The 22,641-nt window shown below is 32.1% G+C and overlaps 2 protein-coding genes across 3 annotated transcripts; one reads left to right on the top strand and one right to left on the bottom strand.

The window, feature by feature from the left end:
* Positions 1–7,933: 7,933 nt before the first annotated feature.
* On the top strand, positions 7,934–10,576 carry LOC125813411 (uncharacterized). 2 transcript variants are annotated; one of them, XM_049492915.1, is made up of 5 exons: positions 7,934–8,029; positions 9,135–9,286; positions 9,562–9,643; positions 9,748–9,864; positions 10,294–10,576. In XM_049492915.1, the coding sequence occupies exons 2-5, from the start codon at positions 9,165–9,167 to the stop codon at positions 10,342–10,344; spliced, it is 372 nt and encodes a 123-aa protein (XP_049348872.1). In that variant the 5' UTR covers positions 7,934–8,029; positions 9,135–9,164; the 3' UTR covers positions 10,345–10,576. The 2 variants fall into 2 exon arrangements, with proteins under 2 accessions (XP_049348872.1, XP_049348873.1); XM_049492916.1 differs by having other exon boundaries at positions 7,978–8,029; positions 9,111–9,286.
* A 1,221-nt stretch (positions 10,577–11,797) lies between these two features.
* Positions 11,798–18,903, bottom strand: LOC125813408 (mitogen-activated protein kinase 9-like). Its single transcript, XM_049492911.1, has 11 exons — positions 18,819–18,903; positions 16,972–17,380; positions 16,751–16,878; positions 16,474–16,533; positions 15,084–15,233; positions 14,832–14,987; positions 14,606–14,743; positions 14,437–14,510; positions 13,234–13,332; positions 12,886–13,141; positions 11,798–12,025 (listed from the first exon to the last, which is right to left on the bottom strand). The coding sequence occupies exons 1-11, from the start codon at positions 18,819–18,821 to the stop codon at positions 11,960–11,962; spliced, it is 1,539 nt and encodes a 512-aa protein (XP_049348868.1). The 5' UTR covers positions 18,822–18,903; the 3' UTR covers positions 11,798–11,959.
* Positions 18,904–22,641: the final 3,738 nt, after the last annotated feature.

Raw genomic sequence — 22,641 nt, 5'->3', positions numbered from 1 at the left:
TATTTGACATCTCTTTAATTTAATACCATGAATTTTTTAAAGAAAATCTTACTTTTTAAAACTTTTTATTAAATCAAAATATAAGAAATAAATTAAATTTTAAAAAAATTAATTAATTGTTTTTTTTTTTTTTTTTTTTTACAATTTTTATGTCCAACCACCCTCTAAGTATGGGAAGTGGGGTGATTGAACTGGAATTTTAGGACAAAGTAGTAGGGGCCAAGGGATGTGGACAAAAGAAAAAGAAGATTTAGCTTAGCTTATATACACATGTTATAGCATATAACATGTCTTGCTTTTTCTGTTTTCATATTATTAATAATTCAACTTTTATAAAGTTATCTATAACAATAACAATAATAATAATAATAATAATAATAATAATAATAATAATAATAAATATTATTATTATTATTATTATTATTATTATTATTATCTTTTAGACGACTAAATAATACATTAAGCGAAAAAGAAATTATATTATCAATATATAGCAGTAAAAATTAATACTCAATTTCAATGTGTTTAGTCATTATTATGATTTATGGGATGTGATAAAAAATGTTTTTACTTACTACTTCCTCTGTCCCTAATTATTTGTCCACTTTTGAATTAACACACCTATTAAGAACGCAAATTATTGACATAGTAAGTTTACCATTTTACCCCTATTAATTATAAAGTGGATGGATTAAAAATTTAAGATTTTCAAGAAATTCTACCTTTTTCAAAGTAATTAATTGAGAGTATAATAGGTAAAATTATTTTGTCCTTTCTTGATTTGTCAAAATAGACAAGTAATTAGGGACAATTATAAAAGAAAAAGTGGACAAGTAATAAGGAACAAAGGGAGTATAATCTTTTCCAAAAATATATGTAATTATAAAATGGAATATTATATTCTTTTAAAAATTAAACTTAATTAAAAAGTTTGAGAAATTCTTTCTCGAACTTTGGAACTAGTCCTTTTTTTTTTTAGAAATATAGAATAAATAGGTTTGGCATGGGAATGAGAGTGACAGGTATTAGATTGGCATGGGTTGTCTGTTATAATTCTATGTATATTTATAAAAATATTTTATGATATTATTCTTTTCGACTCAATTTATATGATGATATTTGATTATTTGGGACATATGATGAATCTAAAGTTCTATTTTTGCATCTTCTTAATCAAGTCGTCTAATTACCTGGAGCTTCTTCAATGAAAACATGATTATGTCGAAATTTTGGTTATTTCATTTTTTTCGAATGATTTTGCGTTAGCATTAACTGTATTGTTACTCTTTTTTAGAAAGTATCACATAAATTAGAATAAATGAAATACGAAATTAAGCGCCAAATTCCTTCTTAGCACAATTAAATTTCTGCATTTGTTAAAATTAAATGCCAAATTCCTTATTCTAGATTTACTTTTTGGATAATCAAATACAAATCTTCTCCAACTTATTTGTCAGACGCCTTGACAACTCATATTATTTCCTAGTGTACATGGTCGGTTTGGTTCGGATTTTTCAAATATCAAATTAAATTATTTGTGTTGAATTTTTAAATTTATAAACCAAATCGAACCAATTTAAGAATCTTGTGAGAGACGTTAGATGATGATCCAAAATGTGTAAGTTATTGCAAACATTTGACAATAATCTAATATATTATCTACAAGGTTAAGCATTATATAAAAGTAAATATTAGATCAAGTCTAAAATTATTTTTAAAAAAGTAACTTTTAAATGTCTATAATTGACATCACTTTTAATAATAATAACAAAATTATACTAGTAACCTAAAAGGAGATATATTCGTAGATCAATCAATAATATTATCACATTATATAAAAAGTATTATTTTAATTTATTTTAACCTACCATAGGAATGTTAACTTGCCTTCTTCTTTCTTTAATTTCCTCCTTTTTTGTCCATTTTAGGTGAAAGTTTGGTGTAATATATATAATAATAACAATAATAATAATAATAAGTGCTGTAAAGTGAAAGAAGGGGTCCTCAAGCTGCAAATTATTGAATAATAAAGTAGACTCTGAAAATGATATTGGCCAATAAATTCAATAATTGGTCAAAAATTGAGGGGGCAATCAAAGATTAGAAATTTGTTAGGGAATTTGTTTGGATTATTTATTTTAACAATATTTCACGTGCAATAATTTTGGTGAATTTAGGCCTTTTCCGTGACTTTTGTTTTTTGCTTTTTGGTCCACAATAGGAGTAGCAATCACACTCTTGTGTTAATTTGCTTTTATTATATTTTTCTCATATATGTAACTTTGAAAATTTTGTGTTGATATCCACATTTAGAAAGATTTTTCAGGTTATCAATATGAATTGTGATGACCAACCAGAGTCGCAGTGGAATGGAATAATAAGTATTCTTTCATTTTTAATTAGAGGTATTAGGTTCGAGTCTCCCTACAGGTGGAAAACCCAAAAAAAAAACTTATGGATATGTAGTGGATGGTTAAAATCTATCTCCATTATGAATTACGGGAAATGAAAAAAAAAATCCAATATAAATGTCGGACATGAGTAAGAAATTTAAAAAAAAATCATGCTAATTTATCATACAATATGATAGTTATTTTTTCTTCTAAGAAGGAAAAATATTAGAGATAATTTTAATATCTCGCAAAGAAAGAGAGATAATAATAACAATAGCTCCTCCAACTTGAAGTATGTCAAATTATTGAATTGTTTATATGAATTCTCACTGATCATATTTTCGAAAGACGATGGTAATTTTAAATTTATTTATAAACTAAAAATGTCACATTCACTTGTATCAAATGAAACATTTCTCACTTCACATAATTGGTGTGTGCCCTCAAAACAGCCCTCGACAAAAGTTCCACTTATCTTTTTCTCTTATTGACTTGTATTTATACAAAAAAAAAGAAAAGGAAATGTACTTATCCAAAATATAAGAGGGGTTTTTCATTTATTTATTAATATTTTCGATAAAAATAAATTAAATCGTATTGTTTAGAGAATATTTATATGTAATCTATAATAAAAAAATACTAATTTCATTAAGATTAGCTCTATTATGGTTTACTAGTTAAATATATATGCATTATTTTGTATTAAAAATATATATTTACCGATTGTTCTTTTAATGAGTGGATATACAATGTAGTTTTCCCACCCACCAGATCCACCCCTGATTTTTTAAGCAGACATAATTTACTTTAATAAATGTTAGCTATGTATTAAACCACCATATTATAAGTAATAAATCCAATAAGATAATTGTATACAATTTATTAATTGTTTATTGTTTGTCCGCTAATAATATTGAATTAGGTCTTGACACGTGAAGGATGATATCCAATTGAACCCCTAAATTCAGTGATTAATTAGCCCAAATTCAGCAATAATGTTGGCAAATTAACATTAATACACATGCATTTCTGCACCTAAATCAATAAAAAAATAAAATCACCCATGAAACTCTATGATTGAGTAACATTACCATATTGATAGAAAATGTAACACTTTTTTGCTTCTAAATATCTTCCTCAAACCCTGGTTTGGTACGAACAGAAATATTTTTCATAATTTTTTTTAGAAGATAATTAGTGATATATTTATTTATTTTTATTTGAAATGTAAGTATATTTTTTTTGCTATATAATTTAGGCAATTACTATAAGGATGAGAGGAAGGTAGGAGTGTGAGAGTGGTGCGGAAGGAGGATATGGGGCAGGGAAGTGGGGGTGGAGGTGGTGTGTGTATGTTAGAGGGTGGGAGGAGACGATAAATGTAGAAAGTCATTTATTAAATTTGTGTTCCCAAAACTTCAATTAGAGAAGTTATATTTTTTTAATTTCGAGAAACTTGTTTTCTTAAAAGAAAATATTTTTCATTTTTTTGATAAAATCAAATATAAAAAGAATTATAAACTATTTTTCTCGGTACCAAACACATCCTATATTTACATATCAATATCTCAATTTAAATTTTAAAAAATGGTCCAATTAAATAAATTTGTTTTTATATATATATGTTAGTTGACTAAGTGAGGACTATTCCTTCCAAATTTTATTAATTAATGAAAGTAAAAAACTATTAAGGTTCTACATATGAGTTGGGGGGTTAGTTAGCTTATACAACCTTGAAGAATAATATCTCATATGGGGATTTCAATTCGATTTTATTGTTAACATAATCTCTAATCACACGGGTTAAATCCAATGTTTTTGGTTTAATTACATTTTAAAAAAATTTCATTTGATATTGATATGGGGATACCAAACGATGTCATACTAATTCGAGCACACCAATCATCGTTGGAGCATATATATCGAGGGAGGCTAATATAGTGTCAGACCTATTAGCAAATACGGAAGAAAGTCAAAGGATCCGAATATGAAAAGTAGTCAGTGTTATGTTTTTGAAGCATCTCCTTCTTTTGTATAATTTGCTCTCGAACGAGATGTTGTGGGAACTACATCATTCAAATTAGTTCCTCAATTGTATGGATAAACCTTATTATTAATAAATAAGATCCTTCCGCTCTTTTCTTTAAAAAAAAAACCAAGCACCAATGCACCATAATCCATATGATTGATTTTGGAGATGTAGTTTCTATGCTCATGAGTTGGTATGATTCTTGACCTATTTCATTCTTAACGTTGTATTAATTAGATATTGTTATCAATAATTAACAATGTTATCGTCTTTATATTGGATTTACATTCACTTTTTGGGTGATTTTGCTACTATTTATGATTGGTTCGCTCGATAAGGGACTGTTGGATATCAGTTACAATGCTCGAGAATTTTTGAGGTATTGAGAATCTTAACCAGAAAAATATAATCAATATTTCATACTACCGACCTCAACTTAATTATTTGAGAATGATCATGTTACTATAGTATTTTTTTTAGAACAAAAATAGTTGTTAAATGTGTGAACAAGGTGAAATCAATCTTATCTCTAGCTATTTAACATGTCCAAAAGTCATTTGATTCATAGAATTGTCTATTCATGTCCAAACATTAATAGGTTTTAGTTGTCTTACAAAAATTTAAAGTAGGTCCCTTGTCTACTTCAAAGCCCTTTCAATGAGGGTAACAACTTTTTGGTGTTCACTTTTGAATGAGAAATTTACAACAAGTAGACATACATAATAATTGATTGGTACTATAGTTTTACGTCTCAATTTCATGTTCAAATATTTATTTTCGATGGATGCGTCGATAAGTTAGGTGAACTTCATCGTCGTGGTGGACTCTAATGACAGGTGTTGGAAAGGGTGGAGGTAGGGGCTCAAATTTTATTTATTAAATTACATCTTGAATTCTCTTTCCATATTTATTTTTTATATTTTATGAATTATTTAATAAAGAAATTAAATACTTTCCTTTTCTTTTCACTTCAATTCTTTCAAAAAAAAAATTACAAGTAATATAACCATAATAATAACATACTTGAGAGTTTATTTTCGATAGATGGTTTGTTTAAGGAAAAATTACTTGGATGAGTATCTTTTAATAAATAATTACTGATTTTAGCGATACTTTTTATTTATTACCATTTACAGCAATATATATCAATATCATGCTAAATCTGCAATATGTATTAAAAGTGAATTATGTATGCAATATATATGTATTATAACTGTTTTTAAAAAAAAATATATTATGCTTGTTTGGTAAGAAATTGACACATTATATTATAAGTGTATTAAAATGTGTGATAAATGTATTATCCATCAATAAAACTTGTATTATATGCGAATAATGAATAGTTTTTTGTAATATATATTAAAACTGTATTATAAGTGTATTAAAAGTGATCAAGTAAAAAACACTATTATTGCTATAAATTGTAAATATTTTTTTAATATAGTATATTTATGTAAGTTTCCCTTTAAATAAAGCATTTAAAAAAAAAAAAATGAAAGCAAAAACTTTAAAAGTTATTGCAAAAGATAAAATTTGACATATATAGTAATGAGGAATTTTCACATATAGCCACTCAAATTATGCTCTATAGTTATAGTTTGCTAATTACGATTCGTAGCTACATGTTAGAGGAAGGAGAGAGAAGAGTGAGATTGGGAGAGGGAGGAGAGAGGTGAGCAAGAAAGGTGAATTGTATATGTATAGCTGTCAAATAATTGTATGTATGTAACTGATATAAATATATATTTGTATATCTGGCAAGTGAGATTGGGAGAGGGAGGAAAGAGATGAGCGAGAGAAGGTAGAGAGTGGAGAGAGGCGAACTGTATATGTATATTTATCAGATAATTGTATATATGTAATTATATACATATGTATGGGTATATCTAGCGAGTGAGATTGGGAGAGAGAAGAGAGGCGAACGAGATTACCCCTGAACTCAATCACTTGATGTTGTCACTCTTCAGTTTTCTATTGAGGTCTATCGGGAGAAGGAGAAGAGAGGCGAACGAGATTGTGAGAGGGTGGATAGATGAGCAAGAAAGGGCAGAGAGTGGAGAGAGGCTAATTGTATTTGTATATCTGTCATATAATCGTATATGTACACATATATAATTTGTATATGTATAAAAGAGGAGAGAGGAGACGTAATTACAACTAAATTAAGATGCAAGTCGTAATTAATTCAAACTATAACTATGCTAGCTAATTAACCAGCATATATTTGTTTATGCATATAATTTCCCCTATAATACATTATAGTTTTAAACGGGGGCAAGGGGGAGGGATTACAAGGTAAGAATCAAATCATCACCAATAAAATAGGAGTTCTGGTAACCAACTGATTGAGTCATTTCCCCATAAAAACGATAACTAGCTTATTGGCCTTTGTACTTTTGTCATTCTTTTCTGGATACATGAACTATGTATTCTTTTTTATTTATAGAAAAAGATCAAAAATACTATTCAACCCCGCAAAATCAAACAAAAATATCATTAATTAATAATTTGATCTAAAAATAGCTTTACCTCCAATGGTTTAGTACAAAAATTTACCTTTTCTCAAAGGTTTGCCTTAATTTTATTTTCTTAATATTAATTCTCGATATAGTAATTTTGTCCCAAAAAAAAAAAAATTACATATATAAAGAGAGGGAGAGTGTGTGTCATTGTTATTATGATATAGTTTATATTTTATGTTTGAATATTTATAATTGATATACTCTTAAATATTGTGTTTTACGTTTTACTTGATATATATTAGGGGTGTGCAAAAACCGATTTAACCAATAAACCGAACCGAAAAAAACACTATTGGTTTATTGATATTGGGTTATTGGGCTAACGGTTTTTAAACGGTTTTACAAATTTTTTTATTGGGTTATTGGTTCGGTTTTCGGTTTTATAATTTTTGTTAATGGTTAAACCGATAACCCAATAAGACTATACTAAATTTACTAGTCTTATTGTTAATGGTTAAACGATTGTTACTTTCACACTTTTTGTTAATGGTTAAACGATTGTTACTTTCACACTTTTTTCTTTGAATGTGTCTAGTGTCTAAACTTGCAAGAAAAATGATTGTTACTTTTATGATTATTACTTTCATGCCAAATGCTGGAAAAATCATATGGTTTATTTGAAAATTTTCTTATCGTGTATATAATATATATGAGTATTTTCTTATTGGTTAAACCGAAAACCGAACAGTTAAGTACCATAAACCGATTAACCAAAAACCGATAAGAAATATGTTATTGGTTTGGTTATCGGTTTGAAGTATTTACAAACCGAAAACCGATAAACCGAACCAATAACACCTAAAATCGAACCGACCGATGCGCACCCCTAATATATATATTCTAAATATAATTTTCATTATGTTTCTAATTATTGCATAACTGAATCACTAAATTGAAAAAAAAAAACAAAAAAAAACAAATCGAACCAAATTTATTTTGATTCGAATTGAGTTACACCAAATAGTATAATACCAAATCAAAAAATCAATTTTTCACACCCATAGTTTTAACTCATCAAGACGAAGAGAAATACTGAATACTGTCATCTGCCGCGTCGCTTCCCCTTTGGCGGAGCTGAAAATCCGGTAAGCTTTCTACTCTCAATTCTCATTTCTTCAATAATTTCTCTCAACTATGAATATTGGGCCATTGCTAATTTCATTGCACAAATTGCTACAAAACAAAATATGAAGCTTGAAATTATTGGAAGAAGAATAAAACTTGCCAATTTGAATTTAAAAAACTTTTTTCAGATTACGTTATGATACTAAAAATCAACACCTTTTTGGAATTGGAGCATCCCACGGTGTTATTTTTTTTGTGTGAATTTTTACTCTATTTGGCTGATTCATGTAGTTTTCTGTGTTATCCATTGAAGTTTTTCCAATTTTGTGGTATTTGTTAGTTGAGAGTTGGCCCTCTTTGGTATGAATTTTAGCTTGTGGTTTTATTAGGAAAAATGAAATGGGAACTTATGCACACAACCTGTTCGATGAAATGTCTTATTCGAGTTGGATCACTCTGTAATGCTACCAATAATTGTACTAATCCAATCGCATATGTCTTTCTCCTATCAAAAGGAAAGAAATAGGTGAAATGTATGTCCGGTTCCTAATCCTAGCTTTATAGACGTATAATGTCAGAATTTGCACCGATTTGTATCTATTTAGTGATCACCTCGCTAGTTTCTTTGATCCCACTTTGTCTTCCTTTTCTATTTTCTTCCAATAGTTTGATCTATCCCGAAAATTGTCAGTCTACGAATGTGGTTACGATCCTTCTAGTTTTTTTATAACCATGGTGTCCGGGCCAGCTATCACACACCTCGATCAAGCTCCCACCAGCAACAAGTACCAAGTAACTTTGTCTACCAAGGCTAGGACAAATGAGAAGAAATCACCTCATATTCTCAATCCGTTTTGTTGACTACTAGGCCACACCCTTGAGTGTGCACCTTCTTGACTGATTTGGTTATGGTCCTTATGGAAAAGCTTGTTCTTTAATGACCCTCTACAGTTTTGTCTCATTATTTGTTGTGTTGTGTCTTCGTGGTTTGGTTGCTCTAATTCGATAAAACTTCTTTTAGACTCCTGATGAGATCAAATTTTCCCAATCCTAATGAAGGTGGAAAGTGGGCAGGTCATGTTCAGTCTAACATTCATGTAGCTACTAGCTTCTTTTTTGTTGAAGGTATTTCCGTGCTCAGCGGATCAATACAAAATGTGGCGGCTGTATGAAGGATGGAACGACATTTTGAAGATCCAAAAGTTCCGGAGAATTGTGTCCTATACTGGATTCTATTGCTTCGTTACAGTCATCACATATGCGTACACCAACAACACGTGAGTGTTTATGAGTTTTTATTGCTTATTTCTAGCCACACTAAGAAGTTAAACTGGTAGCTTTCTGTTTTTTCGGAGAATTGCTAAAATAGATTTAACGTTTGATCATTATAATCTAGATAGCTGGTTATAATCATCTTTTGCAAATCTGCTTTTATAACACGCCGAGATATATACCTTGGCTTCAAAGCATCTTTGTACAAACCTCTGGTACTCACGCAGCTGTAGTTAGAGATATGTTGTTTCTAATCACTATGTCGGTTTGCGTATTGCAGTACTAGAGCGGGGTACTCGAGAGCTGACCAATTCTATGCTTCGTATCCAGCTGGTACAGAGCTCCTTACTGACACAGCTAAGGTCTGTCTGATTGCATGATGATGGAAAGTTCCGATTATCATGGTTTTCCCTTTCTTTCCGGTTACTGATTTTTATGGAATTTGACTTTTCTTTTCCATTCTTAGCTATATAAAGCAGCGTTGGGGAATGTTTTTGAAGTGGAAGAATGGGGACCAGTCGAATGGTCCGTCCTGGCTAAACATTTTGAACGTCAAGGAAAATCACCATATGCATATCATGCTGTAAGTTGATGATGAGATATTCGCGTTGTTACTATAATTCGTATGCCTAACTTACTTTTCACATAATGTGATAGCAGTATTCTTTTCCTGTTATACATAAAAGCGAAATCTCTTTTCATATGCTAGTTCTAGCAAGTAAATCATTTGTCTGAGAGATATAGAACGAGACGTTGTAAGTAGTCATCTCTACAAAGTGTAGGATGCTTGAAATTTGCATCTCTGCATCTTTTAAGATATGGGAGAGGGCAAGAAGACGGAGCTTATCATCCCACTTTTCTCGAGGGGGGAAACTGTGCTATTTCATTGACTAAATGGTTCACATCTCATCATATATTCCATGTCGGATTCTGGAAAGTTAAATGATAACGTGAACTTCATGTCTTGCATACGTTTATATATTTATAACTTTTCGTGTGTGTGATGGTTCAGCAATACATGGCACACCTTGCTTCTCATGGACAACTAGATGGAAGTGGCTAGCGGAAGCTCAGTAGAAGCAAACTGATGATTTGACTCCTCTCATCTGTATCTTGAGCAGGTTTAAATCAATTCAAGAAGCTGATTTGGTGATAGAATTCGAACCAACAGATATGTAAGTTGTTGAACATGTATTAACCTAGCCTAGCCTATCTCATATCAATATGGTGAGTTGTTAGGAGTGATTATATTGAATAAATAGATTCCTGAAATCGAAATTCATATCTTTTCTGCTCCTTTGTTATTCCTGGATTTGGCTCCTCTCTATTTCTCGTGATACACGAGACAAAATTTGAACGTTTCTAGCCTTCCCACCAGATCATTCTCCTCCTCCTCTTTCTCGTCCTCCGTTTCCTTTTTCGTCCATGAGTACACAACAGTGAAATATGTTGTTACAGCAAATTTAAAATTGATTGCTTATTTGTGGTCTGATTGACTGAGTAATGTTCCATTGAGCTTATATGGTCTAATCATTAATAATTTGGATTGTGGTTGGGAAAAAATTGAGAACAAAATTGTTGGATTTTCTTAAGCTTGAAAAAAATAAAGAAAGTAAATGAATTGATTTAAGAAGGTTTAGGTTGAATCTAACTATTGAAAATTATCGATATTGGTATATTAGAAAACTGCATATCAAATTTAAAGTCAATTTGGAGTTGTTTTTTGATCATATTTTAAGGAAAAACATGTTGGTGAATTTCTACATAATTATGATTTATGGTGATCAAGATCTAATTTTGATATACCAAGTCAACTTGACAATAATTGAATTAATTAATGATGAACAGTTATAAGATTCAAAAACAAGTCATTTTGAACATGAAATGAATTCTTAAAATAGTTTTTAAAAAATAATAGAAGGACAGAAATTTCAATTCATATAAAGACAATTACCTAGATTATTTGGTTCGTTTTTTTTTTCTTAAAACCGAAATCAAACAAACCAGACAAATCAAAAGTGCTTACTATAAGCTGAATAATCATTTAAATTGGGAATGATCAATTTATGATTTTTCACTTATAAACTTTTTTGTATTTACCAAACGCATAGATACTAAAGTAAAGCACCCTCTTAGCAACTTCACATTATCATTTTTTCAAAAAAATTAGATTGAGTTGGGTTAAGTTAAACATGAAGTTATGGACTAAGAAGACCCATGTATTCACGTAGCCGACCCCAACTTGCTTAGGATTTGCGTGGTTGGTGTAGTTGTGCTATCAAGGTGGACCAAGCATATGATAAAGAACACTTACAATATATACAAAAGATGCTGGAAATAAATAGCTCAACTGGTTATGATCATTACATCTGAACCACAGCATAATATAGTTGAAGATGCTGGACATAAAACAAATAGGCAATCCATCCCTCTTTGGGCACGAGGACGATGTTTGAAATCCAATCAGAATAATCTACTGTCTTAATGAAATCAGTATAATAATAACGACAACTGAAGTCGAACAAATAATGTAAGTAATGATGTCAAAGTGAAACTGTTAAATAGTTTACAATACAACCAACCAAGACTCCATTTCGAGTACATGAGCAATTACATTGCAATCAGTATGTCACTTACCAGAAATTTAGCAATTCCTTATCCATCCAAAATAAAAATGTTCAAGCATATAAAGCTGTCTTCGATGATTTATTAATCCCGTTTTGATATGGCTTGCAGGTTGTATCCTGAGGGAAATGCAGGTATTACGGTAAAAGCAAATTCTACGGTGTCGCGCACCTTTTATTTGCAATATATGAAGGAAAGCACAATAATAATACTAACTCACATCCAGATTTTCTGGGCACCCCTCAATACAAACATTTAAAAGCCCTAATCATAAAAAAAATTGTTTACAAGAAGTTACCCCGTGTAGTCCTATAAAGTGGGGTCTGGGGAAGGTAGAGTGTACACAAACCTTACCTCTATATCTAAGTACAGAAGTTGTTTCCGATAGACTCTGGGCTCAAGAAAAAACCAGTTTCGCAGCTAATTAAAGTTGAAAGGATGAATTTGGAGAAAACAGGAAGGAACAATACTAAAGGAAATAAAATGTACCCATGATTTTATGCCATCTGTCTAGCCTTCATGCCGACCCATAAGGAGGGGGAGGGGGACAAAGATGGGATCTGTGTTGCTCGGACTCTTCAAAAATATCGATGGGTGTGCATCGGATACGCCAAAAATAGTGAATTTTTGAATCCGACACGGGTGAGACAACATTTTTGGAGAGTACGAGCAACATAGGATGAGACTATTAGGATATTTAATAAGTTTAAGAAAAAAAAAAGAACATTTCATATATCAATTTTCCAGCCGAGGTTTTAAGAGCTCATATTTTTTTTATCTATTGTTCGTTCAAACAACGAAAAAATGTGAAGTGATTTGCAAGCATGTTAGGTCTGATCCCTATACTTTGGCTGAGTTGTATGTTACTATATTTTTACAATACAGGCTTTCCTAGGCATAGCTAATTTAGATTGGGGCATAGGTGATTGATTGATATAGTGTTTTTCTTCTTATAGGCCACAGTTCAGAAAACACTTACCTCGCAATCCCATATGGCCCCAACACATTTGGAAAAACTAATACTAGAACTTCTTAGCATGCAGCGTTCGGTATTCGTTGGTGTACTATGGCCAGCCTCTGTAGGACCTTCAACTGTATTAGCAGTATCCGGTTTCTTGACCTTAGGGGAACTCGGGGGGCTTGGAAGGCATCTCTGAGCCATAGAAGCCACAACATGCCTTTCAAATTCACCATCCTTATCAGCTTCCTCATCTGTGGAAGCACAAACTCGTTCTCTGCAGATAGTAATGAGGCTATTTAGGTAAGAGAAATTGATTACAACTATTTACTATTTAACACAAAAGAGAGAAGGTCAAGGACATTTCACCTGGGCAAAGAGGCATATCGTCTTGGAAAGAGAGTACTTCCACCTCTACCACTGTGCCCCTCGAGATGGTCAAATTGTTGTTTGAAGCAATCAACCCCACTAAAAAAGTAGTTTTTCAATTAGCAGAGTAAGTTAACATGTAATGCAGTGCATGCACCAGAAACAGAGAGGGCTTCAGAGCAAAATGCAGGCGAAATGTAGAAAATAGAAACCTTTTAAGTAAAAGGAGAAAACAGTGTTAAGAACTAAAAATACACAGGTTTGAGCATGAATCCTGCAGACATAGCAACTCTTAATCACAGTTTGTGTAAGTAGTAACTCGTCAGTATCCAGCTCTTTAATTATGTGCAATGGCAGAATCAATTTCCTTCAATTATCAGAACTGGTAAAATTAGTCCTAAAATATCTTTCCATCAAGTATTAGATGCATTATGAGTTTATGACTCAAATTTAGTACAGTTCTTCACAGGTTCCAACACTACTACTGGTTTGAAGCTCAAAACAGGCAAGAATTCTCAGCCTAACCTGACTAATGGCAAGTCTTACTTCCAGAGAAACATCATGGCAGATCTACTTGTCTTATACTTGAAATATGCATGGTCCATTTTACGCAATGAATTATTATCCATTCATTCAAAAATCTGAATATTTTTCTCTCACAAATCACAATTATTCCATAAGTCCATTCATCTACAGATCACAACACAAGGTCAACCCTTGTGTTGAATGATATCACAATCTAGAAACACTTGTGACTCTCATTAGCAGCAGATTTCTCCTTTCTTATCACCATTAAGTATCCGTTAGAGATATATCAGACTTTATGCATCAAGCATCAGGAGGAAATGAAGGGACAATGTAAGAATTACATGATAAGTTGGCACATGAAAAATAAATTATTTATGAGAACATCAGTGTGAATGATGTAGACAGAAGGATATGAATCATTGAAGAGGTTTATGACTTCTACTGCCATAGGTCTGCCAGTCCTTATCCTAAAAGGTTCAACTAATACAATACATGGATCATGAAATTTCTTGTTGATACATGACAACACAAGTATTACAATAAGTTTTTTAGGATGATGTTAGGCAGTTTGAGACAAATTTCACGAAGACAATGGAAAAATGAGTTAAATCATCAGATGAAAAGGTGTTCACAGCAGCAACAAATATGAACTATTTAGAGAGAAGTTTGCATTACCTTGGATACATAAAGTGAGTGTGATCAGTGCCATGAAGATGCTCCTGCAGCATCTGAGGGTGATATTCCAGAATCTGCCGACAGTTGAAAACAATGTACACTATAAGTAGTAGAAAAAGGTGCAAAAAGAAGGTCAAGCAAAGATGAAAATGGTTGTTAACGGATATACCTCTCGGTAGATGAGGTCCCTAATATCCTCTTTCCCAAGTTTTCTTCGTTCAAAGTCGAATTCGAATTTTGAGATAGTCTGAGATGATGGTTCCTGTTCCTTGTTGGCCAAACCACGGAAATATGGATGTGCTAGCGCCTGAGTGGATTAATGAATGCTAGTATTAGGAAAAAATATGTTTATACAAACTAAAGACAAAGACCTAATGACCACTGCTACATCCTACCTCTTCAGCAGAAGGGCGATCTTTGGGATCGAATGCAATCAAACGCTCAAGTAATCTTAGAGCTAGTGGATCAACGTGTGGGAATTGCTGTGAGAGAGGGATAGGTGCTTTCTTCTTCATGCTGCTTAAATATCTCCTTGCTTTTTCATTTTTAATCTGCAGGTATCAGGAAAATTAGGAACAAGATATATTCAAGATTCATTACTAGATGATATGTTTATCAACTGTAATAGATTGATAGAAAGCACAAACCCTTGAAATGGCTTCAGTGGACGGTGTACCAAGCAAATCAGTTATGAGATCCAATTGGTGAACCGCATTTTTCCCCGGAAATAATGGTTTTCCTGTAAGCATTTCTGCAAATATACATCCTAGACTCCAGATATCAACTGCTGGGGTATACTGCAATTAAGTCTTTGGTCATTTGCATGATTAAGCTACCACAAGTGAGAAACAAATTAGGCTTACATACCATCTCATTAGGCATATGCCAAGTTCAAATTAGAGCAGAAAACCTAATGCTCATTGACACAATATAACTTTATTATGCAGAAGTTTGTGTAACATCTTAGCACTTCACTTTTTCCACTTATGACAAGGAATGCCATAGAAACCGACTATCCGGAACTCGTCCAAGATTAGGAGAAAAAGTCCTTGAAGGTCCTACTACATGGCATATACAGAGTGGCAGAGATAACTAAAACACATGTAATAAATGAAAAGAATTGAATGGTTGTTATTTGGAGGTGATACAGAGAAGACGGAGAGAAAAGAGGATCTCTTCTTCATAATCAGAGAGTTACAGTCTCACATCTTATGTTATGGACAAACTAGGATTATATGTCATTGTGTACTTGAAGAGGATGATGCTAGAATCGAGATCAAATTATTGAGACAGCACCCAAAGTACCCTTTTCGAGTGCTTTGTCAAGGGAAGACAGTATCTTTTGAAACATCAAGAGGGTACCAATTTCACAACAGCTGTTACAAATTAAAAGAATAACACCCTAGACAATGGTTAAGGGACTAGAAGAGATGAATACTCATTCCATAATAATAGACATTTCTCGGGCCTAATATGGTCTCAGCGTTAAGCAATTGCTATCTGACAAGATTTTAGCCATTGCATGGAAAAAACCTTTATGCAATAAAGATGTTTCAGAAGAAAAGAACAACCAAATAAGACAAAAGTAAGAACCTAGATGTCTTCACATCATTTTTGCATAAAGAACATAAAATTGAGTATAAAACATCCGAAAATAGAGTAAAAGTAAATTATGGATGAAAGTACTTTGCCCTAAACAGTTGGAGAAAAGGTTTTCTGCAATGGTATGAAATCTTGATGCATCAATTCCAACAACTAACTAATCATTACTTACTCAAAATGACTTGCATAAATTTTTGACACCAGCAAAATGAAGATTGCAAACAAGAAATGAGGAAGCGAAGGAACAACGTCACTAGTCCATAAGATGAAAGAATATTGTAAAAGCAAAATCCCATGCTAAGTAAAAAGTCTCACAATAAGAAATTTAAGTTTCTTTTCCAACGTTAGCATGAGAACATGCACCTGAATAGTACTAGCAATCATATAAGTAATGTATATAAGCATGCCTATTTACCTGTATACCATCATACTTACTTTGGAAAAAAAGGAACCACAGAGTTCTGGAGCACGGTACCAGCGAGTTGCCACGTAGTCCTTTAGAGAAAAAGGATGAAGAATTTTACTTGGAATTACAGGTGTAACAAATTAACAACTTAAGAAGGGTGTTGGATATATCGGTGCACAATGAATCAGGCACTTCTATGACAGGTGTACTAACTTAACACTTTCAGTGTTGGCATTGAGATATTTTGAGTGGCTAGTGTAGTAAGGATAGACTAAGAAAACTTTAAAGTAAAGAGATGAAGCATACAGTCCAGAAAACAGCAGATGGGTTATCGCCAAGTGATACCCGAGCAAGCCCAAAATCACAAATTTTCAGCTTGCAATCTGCATTTGCTAGAATGTTTTTTGGCTTCAAATCCCGATGGAACACGTTTGCTGTTAAATCAACAAATGTGGGAATGAGTCATAAGAACATATGTAAAACAGAAGGTTCTTCAAGTACCAGAAAACAGAAAGAGAAATCGCAACCTGTATGCATATATTTTAAACCTCGAAGAAGCTGATACATAAAGAATTGATAATGTTCAGCAGTGAGACTGTCATTTGCTTTAATTACATGCTGAAGGTCACATTCCATCAACTCGAAAACAACATAAATATCCTTGAATTCCCTCGGACATGGAGGCAACAATATATGCTTTATTTCAACAATATCTGGGTGCCGAAGCAACCGAAGGAGCTTTATTTCTCTAAGGATGCGGGTGGCTTCACAGCTGTGCTCAAAAACATCATTGATCTTCTTTATTGCTACCTTCTCTCCAGTATGAGTATCAATTGCTGCTGCAACAACACCATAGCTTCCCTTGCCAACGACCTCTTGGATTTCATATTGATGGGCCTCACCATATTCAGTGAAGAATTCTTTGAAATCCATTACCTGCAATAATATGAGATACTATTAGGATTCCTCTTTACACAAAGAGACAAGGTCAAAATAAGACGCAGAAGGATATATCAAAATCCCAAATTTTCTGTAAAACCGTAAAATTTAAATCTGAAATGAAATGTCTTCCCTCATTTCGTCCCGTTTCTATGGTCTAAACAACAAGCTCTACCTCACACATCAAACAACATATATTTGCCAATGCAAGAAATCTAATTTTACTGAACATTCTTCCACAGTTCACAAGCAGGATATAAAACAGAGAGAAGCAAAGGATATTACAGGGATCCAAGGGGCATTCAGGATACAGAAAAACTGATCTAACTCTTTGACAGTAAATCAGCTTCTGATATGAATGGAACCTTTTAAGGTGATTGTGAAAGGTGAGACTGATGGAATACTATGAAAGTAAACAGCAGAAGGTGATTAAGGGAGGTATTCAAACAGAAAATGCTGAAACATTTAAAGTCTAAAATATGATTGATACTTAAAACATCTTGTGTATCATTTCTTAAGCATTTGATTTCCCTACAATACCTTTGTTTTTCTTTTAGTGTTGAGGTCATAAACATAGGTTGAAAGTTAAAATCATTTATCAAATATTGTTTCAAATTCCTTTCGAAGGTTGAAATGAAAACTATTCTCAAATATTCAGTTGCAGAAAAAGAAAAAAAACTCTCAAATACTCAAAAGCCAATAATAAAGTTACAGCATGAGTACTTCACTTGTCACATGAATCCTGTCTACTCTGACTGCTAAATTACCTTGAGTTTCAAGATTTTACTTTGAGTGATAAGCTTTTACTTACATATGTTAATTAGGACATTAAGATATAAACCCTAACATAATAGATCAGTCAGAGAGATGCTAAAAATGGGGAAATGGGAAGAATTTGACTAAAAACTCTGATAGGAAAATAGTTAAGTAAGAAATTGGCAGGAGATAAATCTTTTTGGCTGAGATCAGTCTTTTCTCCTAAATGGCAAGTCAACAAATCCGAGTAGCGAAGATGTCTATATTTCAAACTTTTGGATAGGATTTACAAATTAAACAAGAGTAGGGAATATTTTGCTTTTATCCCATGAAAGAAATAATGGTTTCCAATTGTCTAAACAAAAATGCAGGTCTTTTTGCAAGTATAAACAATATAATATCATGAGCTAATGATCTATCGGAAATCGCCTCACGGTTTCCCAAGGTAGAGGATAGAGGTTCGAGTACATATTACCCTCCCCATACTCCACCTGTGGGATTACACAAAGGTGTATCGTTTTTGTTGTAAACAATATAATAGCTGAATATATAAACACACTAGAATTAAAACATTTCAAAGTGCTACATTGATACACTAAATCAATTCAAAACATCTCTTCCTCTACCCCACCCCGACGGAAGTTTTAATTAGATGATGACAAAGAAGAAGAGAAGTTACCATTTTTGATACTTAGACTTCTAAATAAGATGGACACCGTTTGAATCACTTTCAGCACCTGCAATGCATCAATAATCAGCTAAATAACATGTAATTAATTACTCACTGATTAAAAGGACTGAATGCTAATAACTCAAAATTCCACATTTTATGAAAGATGGGAGATCTCTAACTAACACTTGAAAAGATCTCTAATACCAGATTTAAGTTATGTGATCTACCAGACTTATACATATATATACAAACATCAACCCCAGATTATTCTTCTTGTGTTCAACCATGAACCTTTATATCCATCCATTCAATTACATTCCAAATATTTCTTCCCATCCGTCCTAGCTTTGGTGAGACTATCACATAGAATTATTCAAGGACAACATGGTTATCAACAATGAAAAAAACTACATTCCAAATAAATCTCAATATACTCAACTAGAAAAGAAAAATCAGATCTTGAATCAAAGAATACCTCATCATCCAACTGCATTAAAGATCTAATATCTAAAACTCAACAAAACTAATAATCAAAAAAAAAAAAAGATTAGATCTTGAATCAAAAGAATACCTCAACAATAATAGGTCTCTAAAGAGAGGTAAAAACAGCTCTTAAGAGACAATAATTGCTTCTCTTTTCCAAGTTCCCAGCTTTAAGGAATTAACAATTGACAACTTCCTCTACTTGCTTTTAACTTCAGAAATTGACAAGGTAAAGCCAACCCCAGTTGAAACCCTCTATATATACTACCTATTAATTAATCAATAAAAATATTAAAAATAAAGTTGAAGAAACAGCCAAAATTGAATATATCAGCTGTATCAGTATCTTTATCACAAATCTTCCACTATCTTCTTTTTTTTTTTAAAAAAAATGGGCGTACATACGTAGGGGGGCGAAGCCGAGTAGGACCAAAGGAGTTTATATTAAAATATTATTTTTTTTCAGAATTAAAAATCTTTGCTCCGCAACTGAATACATCATAAATCCAATCCACAAAGAGAAAAAAAATGTTTAAAAAAACTCCCAATGGAATTGGAATCCGATGCAATTATTATAATAATAATAATAGTTGAGAATTGAATGCGTAAACAGTGAAAAGCGACAAACCTTGAATGGCGAACCTTATCTTATCTCTATTTCTGGCGAATTTTGTCTACATCCACAACTCTGAGAGAGAGAAAATTGAATCTGATTCAGATCTGAGAGTTAGGGTTAGGTGAAGTGAAACGAAAAGTCTGATAAAGTTGAAAGTTCAAAGAATATTAACGCGTTTTTCAGAGCTGTGACATCGTGCAGTAGATTTGACTGCTCCTCTTCGAACTCAAACTCAAACTATATGGACAAAAAATTGATAGCAAACTATGCGACTCGAATTCAGAATAATTAATGCTAATGGAAAAAAAAAAAAATTGTAAATTTGAGCTAAGCTAATAAATGGCCATTGAAATTGAGAAAGAAGAATTGATAATTGGACCAAGATGACGCCATTCTTTTAATTTCTGACTCATAATGACATGGTAAATCTAATACAAAGTCAAATTTATTGATTAGGTGTAAATATTATTATATTTATTTATTTATATTTAATTTGATATATCTTTTTAAAAAATTAGTAAAATAGTGGTTGTTGTATTGGTTTTTGAATATAATAACTATGTTTTGGAAAATATTTGTACTTAATAATAAGAAATTATGAATTAAGTGAGGATATTGTTTAATTTTTTAAATTAAGCAAGTAAAAATAGATATCTCATTTGAATAAGTGGATATAGAATCACTTGGTGACCGTCCGTAGTTTGATGGCTAAGACTCAATAGATGATAGAAGTGGAGAAAGACTATATAGTTATTTCGAGTGAGTTTGGAGATTAAGAGAAGGTAATTGAGTGGCTTGATTACTGTTAGAGTTTAGAAGATGGGAAAGAAGTCGATAGAGATGAGGGATTGAAAGAATAGCAGAATACTAATAATATGTTGATAGCGCAACTAATTGCAATAAAAAAAGTAGCTAGAGAGGTGTTAAGATTTTGAAAGGTAACGATAGTGGACATCGAAGACATAAGTGACGAAATCGAACGTTCCCTATAAAAGTGAGAGTCCAGAAGGTGGCTTATAAAAAAATGGTAGAGAGTAAGAACAATGAGGAAAGGTATAAACGGTGGAGAAGGAAGTGAAGTTAGTAGTTACAATAGTAAAGATAATAGCATTTGGTGAAGTTAGTAGTTACAATAGTAAAGATAATAGCATTTGAACATGTTGTGTATGAAAAACTAAATGACAAAGACAGAGATAGAAACTTGTTTAGGCTTGCCAAGGCGAGAGAGAAGCACCCAAGACTTGGACCAAGTACATCAAAGATAAAAAATAAAAAAGGTAAAGTATGAAAGTATCAATGGAAGAGGTCATATTAAAGGAAGATAACAAACATACTTCCATAAGCTCTTGAATGAAGAGATGTACTAAGATATTGTGTTGAGCAAATAGAGCACTCTGAGAAACCAAGATTTAGAGTATCGTACGAGTACAGAGTTTGAGGAGGTTAAAGAGGTCATTTGTAAGATTGGAAAGGAGAGGGTGATCGAGCCAAATGATATTTTAAAAAAGCACAGATAACACAAGTATAAAGTAATTGAATTGTTTGACGTCATTTAAATGTCAAAAATGTTGAAGAATGTAGGTGGAGTATAATGATCTTGTTATATATGAATAAGGGTGATATTCAGAATTACAATAATTACGGGGTATCATGTTGAAAAGACACACTATGAAAGTTTGAAAGGGATAGTGGAAATGAGGGTGAGGGAAAGTGTCTATTACCAAAACCTAATTTGAATTCATGTCGGAATGTTCAACTACTAATCACATAAGGAGATTGATGAAGCAGTATAGAGATAATAAGATGGACTTATATATGATGTTCGTTGACCTAAAAACACATGTGATAAAGTTCCTAGAGATTTCTGTGAAGATGTTTGGAGGTTAGAGGTGTACTTGTATCTTACGTTAGAGTGATTATGAAATATATAATGGAGTCAAGATCCGATTGAGAATAATAGAAGAGGGCTCAAAGCAATTTCTAGTTGTGATAGAATTGTACCAGGAATCAACTCTTAACCCATATTTATTTTCTTGGTGATAGATGAACTGACGTGACATATTTAAAAAAAATCGTCTAGTGTATGTTAACGATGGCTTGGAGGCTTAAAAACATACCCTAGAATTTAAAGTGTTTACGTTGAGCAGGACTAAAGTGTCATACTTAAAGTGTTAGTTCAATTACATAATTTATGCGACATATATGAAATTAAAAATTGATACATAAATCATCTCCAACAAAGAAAGTTTCAAGTATCTTGGGTCGATAATCTAAGCGAACAGAGAAATTGATGATGTCACATCATATAAGAATGGCGTGGATGAAATAGAGATTTGCATTTGGTGTCCTGCATAATAAGAATATGTCAGCAAGACTTAAATATAAGTTTTATAAAATAATCGTTAGATTAGTTTACATTGAATGGGCCAGAGTTTTAGTTGATCAAGAACTTTTCTTCAGAAGATGAAAGTAGAATTAGGAAGTTTGAGATAGATGTGTACATACTAGAAGAAATATGATTAGGAATAAAAGTGTTTGGGATAAGATGAGAGTGAATTTTGTGGTGAAAAAGATGAGGGACTGAGATGGTCTAGGAATATGAGAAGGAGATGCATGTATGCCCAAATAAAGAGGTGTGAGATGTTCTCTATGGTGGGTCTGAGGAGATGTAGAGGTAGACCGGAGAAGTATTAGAGAGAAATGATTAGACATGACATTATGCACTTGCAG

The sequence above is a fragment of the Solanum verrucosum genome, unplaced genomic scaffold, assembly GCF_900185275.1.
Source record: "Solanum verrucosum unplaced genomic scaffold, falcon-dt-bn FXZP01000203.1, whole genome shotgun sequence".
Classification (NCBI taxonomy): domain Eukaryota; kingdom Viridiplantae; phylum Streptophyta; class Magnoliopsida; order Solanales; family Solanaceae; genus Solanum; species Solanum verrucosum.
Note: the sequence above shows the minus strand (reverse complement) of the source record. Positions and strands in the feature narration are given on the sequence as shown.